The 6464-nt window shown below is 61.8% G+C and overlaps 1 protein-coding gene across 1 annotated transcript in view; it reads right to left on the bottom strand.

Moving 5' to 3' along the window:
* Nucleotides 1–3151, bottom strand: part of CABP7 (calcium binding protein 7) — a 3489-nt gene extending 338 nt beyond the window's left edge. Inside the window, exons 1-4 of the mRNA XM_008642974.1 lie at nucleotides 3115–3151; nucleotides 2785–2928; nucleotides 1190–1302; nucleotides 75–228 (exon numbers count right to left, since the gene is read on the bottom strand). Coding sequence (XP_008641196.1) covers nucleotides 75–228; nucleotides 1190–1302; nucleotides 2785–2928; nucleotides 3115–3151 — 448 coding nt within the window. The remainder of the gene's footprint in view (nucleotides 1–74; nucleotides 229–1189; nucleotides 1303–2784; nucleotides 2929–3114) is intronic.
* Nucleotides 3152–6464: the final 3313 nt, after the last annotated feature.

Here is a 6464-nt window from a genome sequence, read left to right as displayed (position 1 = left end):
GGATAGCTGGTGCCATCCCCGTGGCGTTTGGCATCCCCGCGGGGGGGTTGGCATTCCCGGTGCCCGGCACTCACTCTCCACGTCGACGGGGCACTCCTCGGCCGTGCCCATGTGGCTCTCCTCCTCCGTCATGATGATGTTCTCGATGTCCTTCATGGACAGGTGCTCACAGAAGGTGTCGTACAGCAGCCGCTTCAGCTCGTCCACCGTCAGCTTCTGCATGTCACACTGCGGGCACCGGGCATCGGGGTGACCCCACGGCTGGGGGCACAGCGGCCTCCGAGGTGTCCCAGCACCCTTGGGCGTTTTGGGAGGATCTCCCTAGAGTTGTCTGGAAAGGCCTGGTGTCCTGGTGACCCCCAGCAGAGCAAGGGGCAGCCAGTGGGGGCTGGCATCAAATGTGGCCTGTTCGTGCCAGGGGCAGAGGAGCTCAGAGGGGTGCACCCCGGCCCTGACCCTGATCCCGATCCTGACCCTGACCCCAGACTGGACCTTGACCCCAATCCTGACGTGAACCTGTTCCTGACCCTCATCCTGACACTGGCCCTGACCCTGACCAAAATCCTGACCCTGGCCCCAACATTAAACCTGATCCCAACCCTCATCCTAACCCTGACTCCAACCCTAACCCTGATCCTAAACCTAGCCCTAACCCTGACCCTTAAACCAGTGCTGACTCTGACTGTAAGGCTTATACTAACCCTAAACTGCAGCCTGAATCTGAGCTTGTCCCTAAACTTGACCCTACCCCTAATCTTAAACTATGCTAATCCCAACTCTTAAACCAACCCTAATCTCATCCTTGACCCAGAGCCTGACTTTCACCCAGCCTAACCCCAACTGCAGCCTTTACCCTGATTGTAACCCTGACCCCAACCCCAACCTTGGCCCCGACCCTGAGCTGTCCCCGCTGCTCTTGGTGCAGGTTTTGGGGCACCATCCCCGGGAGGGGACTGGGGGTGTCCCTACACTCCCATAGGGGCTGGGGGTGTCCCTGTGTTCCCGTGGGGCTGGGGGTGTCCCTGTGTTCCCGTGGGGCTGGGGGTGTCCCCGTGTGGACTGGGGGTGTCCCTACACTCCCATAGGGGCTGGGGGTGTCCCTGTGTGCCCGTGGGGCTGGGGGTGTCCCTACACTCCCATGGGGGCTGGGGGTGTCCCTGTGTTCCCGTGGGGCTGGGGGTGTCCCTACCTTCCAGAAGACGGTGTCGAAGTCGGTGCCGTGGAACTTCTCCGGGATGCCCGAGGTGGAGAGCTTGGGCCCCAGTAATGTCACAAACTCCTCAAAGTCCACCTGCCCATCACCTGTGGGACACAGGGGTGGGTGTCACCCCCTGCCTGGGCACAGGGCACGTGGGACACTGCCCCTCCCAGAAGAGGCCCCATGGGTGGTCACAGAACCCCAAAACCAGTTGGAGACCTGAAGACCAGCTGGGAACCTCCAGCAAAGTCAGGGAACTTCCAGGTTTGGCCGGGACGCCCGACACCGGACGGGGTCCCCAGGACCCCAGCGCCAACTGGGGACACCCAGTGTGGGCTGGGGACACCCTAACACCACCTAATCCCCCCACAATGGGATCTGGGACCCCAGTGCTAGCTGGGGAAACCCAACACCACCCAGGACCCCGAGCATGAGCTGGGCCCCCAATTCCAGCTGGGACCTCAATGCCATCTGGAGGCCTCCCAGGGCTAGTTGGGGACCACAAGTGTTGGCTGAGAACCCCCAAAACCAACACTGCATGGGGACCTCCAGCAAAACGTGGGGTCCCCAACACCAGCTGGGATGCCAAACACTGGCTGGGGTCCCCAGTGCTGGATGGGGGCTCTCAGTGCCATCTAGGGACCCCCCATGTTGGCTGGGGACCCCCCAAAGCCTTTTGGGCCCCCTTCCAATGTGACCTGGGGACACTCAGTGTCACCTGGAGCCACCAGTACTGGCTGGGGAAGTGAGCTCCAGGACTGTGAGCAACAGTTGGACCCCCAGTTCCAGCCGGGACCCCAATTCCAGCCGGGACCCCGGTGGTGGCTGTGACCCTGGGGGTGCTTGGTGGCTGTCCTGGCCGTGCCCCAAAGCCTTTTGGGCCCCCTTCCAATGTGACCTGGGGACACTCAGTGTCACCTGGAGCCACCAGTACTGGCTGGGGAAGTGAGCTCCAGGACTGTGAGCAACAGTTGGACCCCCAGTTCCAGCCGGGACCCCAATTCCAGCAGGGACCCCGGTGGTGGCTGTGACCCTGGGGGTGCTTGGTGGCTGTCCTGGCCGTGTCCCCTGGCACTGGGGGAGGCTGGTGTGGGGCTGTCAGGGCAGCACTAACGATGAGTAATGAGGGGAGCGGCGCCTTGGCAGCGCTGCCGGAAAGGCTTTTAAATGGGGGAAAAAAGGAAAAGCAATAAATTAAGGAGCTCTTTCAGGTCCCGATGGGCGCCGGAGAGGTGGGGACAGGGTCAGGGTGGCAGCGAGTGCTGGAGGGTGATGGGTGCTGAGGACAGGAGCCAGGGTGCGGGATCCACCCCTGGGTGCGGGATCCAGCCCCGGCAGCACGGTCCCGGCAGGTTTAACGATCCCACAAGCATCCAGGATCCTTAAATCTGCCCAAACAAAGCTGCAGTGGCAATGATGATGATGATGGATGAGCAGAAGGCTCCAGCAGGAGGCAGAGCCTGGGTCAGGCTCGTCCCACATCCCGTGTCGTGTCCAGCGTGCGGGGTGGAAATACGGGAGAATCGGCTCTTTCTCTCCACGGGGGGTCCCGTCCCTGTCCCCATCCCGGCGTCCCGGGCTCCTACCGTCCATGTCGAGGCGCTGGATGATGACCTCCAGCTCCACCTCGTTGGGCATGTACCCCAGGGAGCGCATGGCCGTGCCCAGCTCCTGCTTGGAGATGAACCCGTTGCCATCCCGGTCGAACACCTTGAAGGCTTCCCGGATCTCTGTGGGAGGAGCAGGGATGAGTCCGGCTGCGCTTCCCCCTCCAGCACCCACAGAAGCCCTGTGGGGATCCCACCTCCCCCTCCAGCCAGCATGGAGCGCCCTCCCAGCCTCCCCAGAAGGGTTCGGCCTCCCCAACAGACCCCAAATCTTTCCTCCAATTCCAGTCACCCGCTCGCAGCACCCACCCTGCCCTTGCTGCCGCCACAGCCGAAACCGCGGCATTCTGCCCTAAAAACACATTCCTTGGGTGTGCCTGAGCTTGGGGTGCCACCAGGTGGGCACTGCAGTCGGGGGCATCCCCACGGTGCCGCAGCATCCAGTCGGGAGCACCTCTGAGGATCCGTGGGGGGCTGGAGACTGTCCCCATCCCAGGGTCCCGGGGCTGCACCTCCATCCCGGGACCACGGGGTGGGATTGTGCCCCATCCCATGGTCTTAGGGTGGGTCTGTGCCCCCATCCTGGGGTCCAGGGGTGGGTGCTGGAGCTGTGCCGCACTTCACCCCCAAAAAATCCCAAATCTTGACGGAATTGCTGCAGTGTTCAGCCCTGTTCGGTGCAGAGGAGGATGGAAGCGGGAGTTTTGGGGATTTCTGGCTCAAAATGAACCCCTGGGATGTGGGGGAAGATCCCAGTGGAGTGGCTGGGAGAGGCTGCAGGGAAACTGAGGCACAGCCTGAGTCCATTGACTCCATCCCACCTCCTGCTGCACTCAGGGCTCTGCTCCTTTTTGGGGCGGTTTCTGGCTTTTTGATGCCACCTGATGTGGAGCTGGAACCAGGCTGATGTAAAAGAAGGAGCAGGAAATTGGGACTGGGGGACAGCGGGAAGCCAGGCCAGGATGTTGGTACCTCTTCCTTCTCTGTGTGGCTGCCAGAGGGATTCGTGCTGGAGGATCCCAGCAGGAGAAATGGGCTGTGAACTTTGGGTTTGGGGAGAAAAACCCATATTGGGTCATGGTACCGACCCCCAGTGCTGGGGGACATCCCTGCCTGGATGGCGTCACATCAGTGATGTCTTCAAGGTGTTTTGGGGGAGTTTTGGGGGATTTTGGCCCATCAGTCTAAGCTTCTCCATGACCAGTGTCCCTGCCTGGGCAGGGAGATCCTCCAGCTTCTCCCCGTGCTCCTGGGAGGCCCTCATTATGCTCCAAAATTCATCCTTCAAGGATTCTCATCCCAAAGAGCTCGAAGGTGGCTCCTCATCAGATGGTTTGGGGTGTTGGGGGACAGGCAGGGACGTGTCCTGGAAGTGGCCAGAGCGGGGTCCCAGCTCCCCACTGAGCACCCCCTGCCCCAGCTGTGCCCTGTCTGCTCAGCCCCAAGTGTGAGGCCTTGCCGGGGTGTCACGGGTGTCCCCCAAACTGAGGGGACAGGGGGAGGTAGGAGCAGGGGGAGGTAGGAGCAGGTGGGTGGCTGGCACCTTGTGGGGTCCCCTTGGGGCACCCAGTGCTGCCATCGATCCCCACGGCCACAGGTGGGTGCTGGGGCGGGAACACTGCACTGTGACCGCGGGGACTCGGTGAACTGGGACGACAGCCGGTGCAGGGACACGGGGAGTGGGCACATGGACAGCACGGAGGGGTGTGAATACACAGAGACACACGGACACACACAGGGACACACACCCCACTGCAGCGGGGCCGGGACACGCCGGCAGTGACACCCACCTGTGTGTGCACACACGGACACGCACTCACTCCTCGTGGTGATGTCACACACCAACACCTGCTGGGATGTGCCCGTGTGTGCGAACACACACACAAACACACACAACACCCCTTGCACTGACGCTGGGCACGCACACACAGGGACACAACCAGAACCACGTCACGGTGACGCTGCACCCCTGTGTGCACACCCAAACGCATTTCAGTGACGCCTGTGAGTGTGCAAACACACCCCCGACACCTTGGAGCGATGTGCTCGTGCACACACACGGGCCTGCACTCACAACCCCCTTGCAGTGGTGTGTGTGTGCATGGATGCAACACACACCGACAGCTCGCAGCGATGCTGTACCTGTGTGTGCAAACACACCAACACCTCACAGCGATGCTGTACCTGTGTGTGCAAACACACACACATCTCACAGCGATGCTGTACCTGTGTGCACACACACGGACACACACCCACACCCTACAGTGATGCTGTACCTGTGTGTGCAAACACACCAACACCTCGCAGTGATGCTGTACCTGTGCACACACACACACACACATCTCACAGCAATGCTGTACCTGTGTGTGCACACACCCCGACACACATGGACACTTCACAGCGATGCTGTACCTGTGTGTGCACACACACCCACACACACCCACACCCCACAGCGATGCTGTACCTGCGTGTGCACACACACACACATCTCACAGCAATGCTGTACCTGTGTGTGCACACACTGGAACCTTGCACAGCTGCACTTGTGCATGTGCACAAACGCACAAACACCCTGCACTGAGGTACTTGTGCACACACACACACACACACACTGTACTTGTGCACACACATGGACACGCACAGCCACGATGCAGTGCTGCTGTACTCGTGAGTGCACACACCAACACCTGGCACAGCTGCACTTGTGCACGCACACACAACCCCGCTGCAGTGACATCCTTGCGCCTGCACACCCACAGCCCTTGCAGCGGTGCTGCACTTGTGCACACACACACACACACACATGCACACGCACAGCCACGTCACGGCGATGCTGCGCTGGTGCACGCAGACACACAAACACCGTGCACAGCTGCACCTGAGCGTGCACAGACACAACCCCGCTGCAGCGATGCTGTGCTTGTGTTCGCACACACGCACACCCCAGCACGTTGCAGCGATGCCGGGCTTGTGCACAGGCACACAAACACCCTCTGCAGCAGGGCTGTGCGTACAAACCCGTCCTGCTGGGACGCCGAGCGTGTGCACACACGCACACAAACACCTCCTGCAGCGAGGCGGTGCATGGGCACACACACGTGCTGCAGTGACACAAACACTGGCACAGCCACAGAGGCTGGCATGGCCACGCACACACTGACACTGGCACAGCCACACACACAGAGCCGCCCTGCAGCGAGGCCGTGCGTGTGCACACAGATGTGTGAGCGCACAGATGCGGGAGCACACCCGCAGCACGCGGTGCAGGGGGTGTGACACGCCTGTGCACACACACACAGCCCCTGCAGTGAGGCTGTAACAGGCACGTCAGCGCACACGCACAGCCTGCAGAGCTGCACACACACACACACTCACACAGCCCTTGCACCCCGGTGGGAGCGCCTGCCCGGGGCTCCCACATGGATTTTGGGGGCTCCCCTCGCCCCCAGCCCTGTGGCTCCCTGCCTCAGTTTCCCCACGGGGATGCCGGGGGCTCCAGGTTTGGTGCTGGGCCAAGGGTGCTCTCCCCAGGCAGAGTGGGGACGTGGGTGAGGTCACCCCCCCATGGCTCAGTTTTCCCCCCGCTGCCGGGTCTGGAGCGGGGGGTGCTGCACCCCTCTGCCCCAGGCTCCCCAGGGATACCCCAAAGCCGGGGACCG

Source organism: Corvus brachyrhynchos, unplaced genomic scaffold (assembly GCF_000691975.1).
Source record: "Corvus brachyrhynchos isolate BGI_N302 unplaced genomic scaffold, ASM69197v1 scaffold19, whole genome shotgun sequence".
Lineage (NCBI taxonomy): Eukaryota > Metazoa > Chordata > Aves > Passeriformes > Corvidae > Corvus > Corvus brachyrhynchos.
The sequence above is the reverse complement of the archived record's forward strand: the minus strand, read 5'-3'. Positions and strand labels throughout refer to the sequence as shown.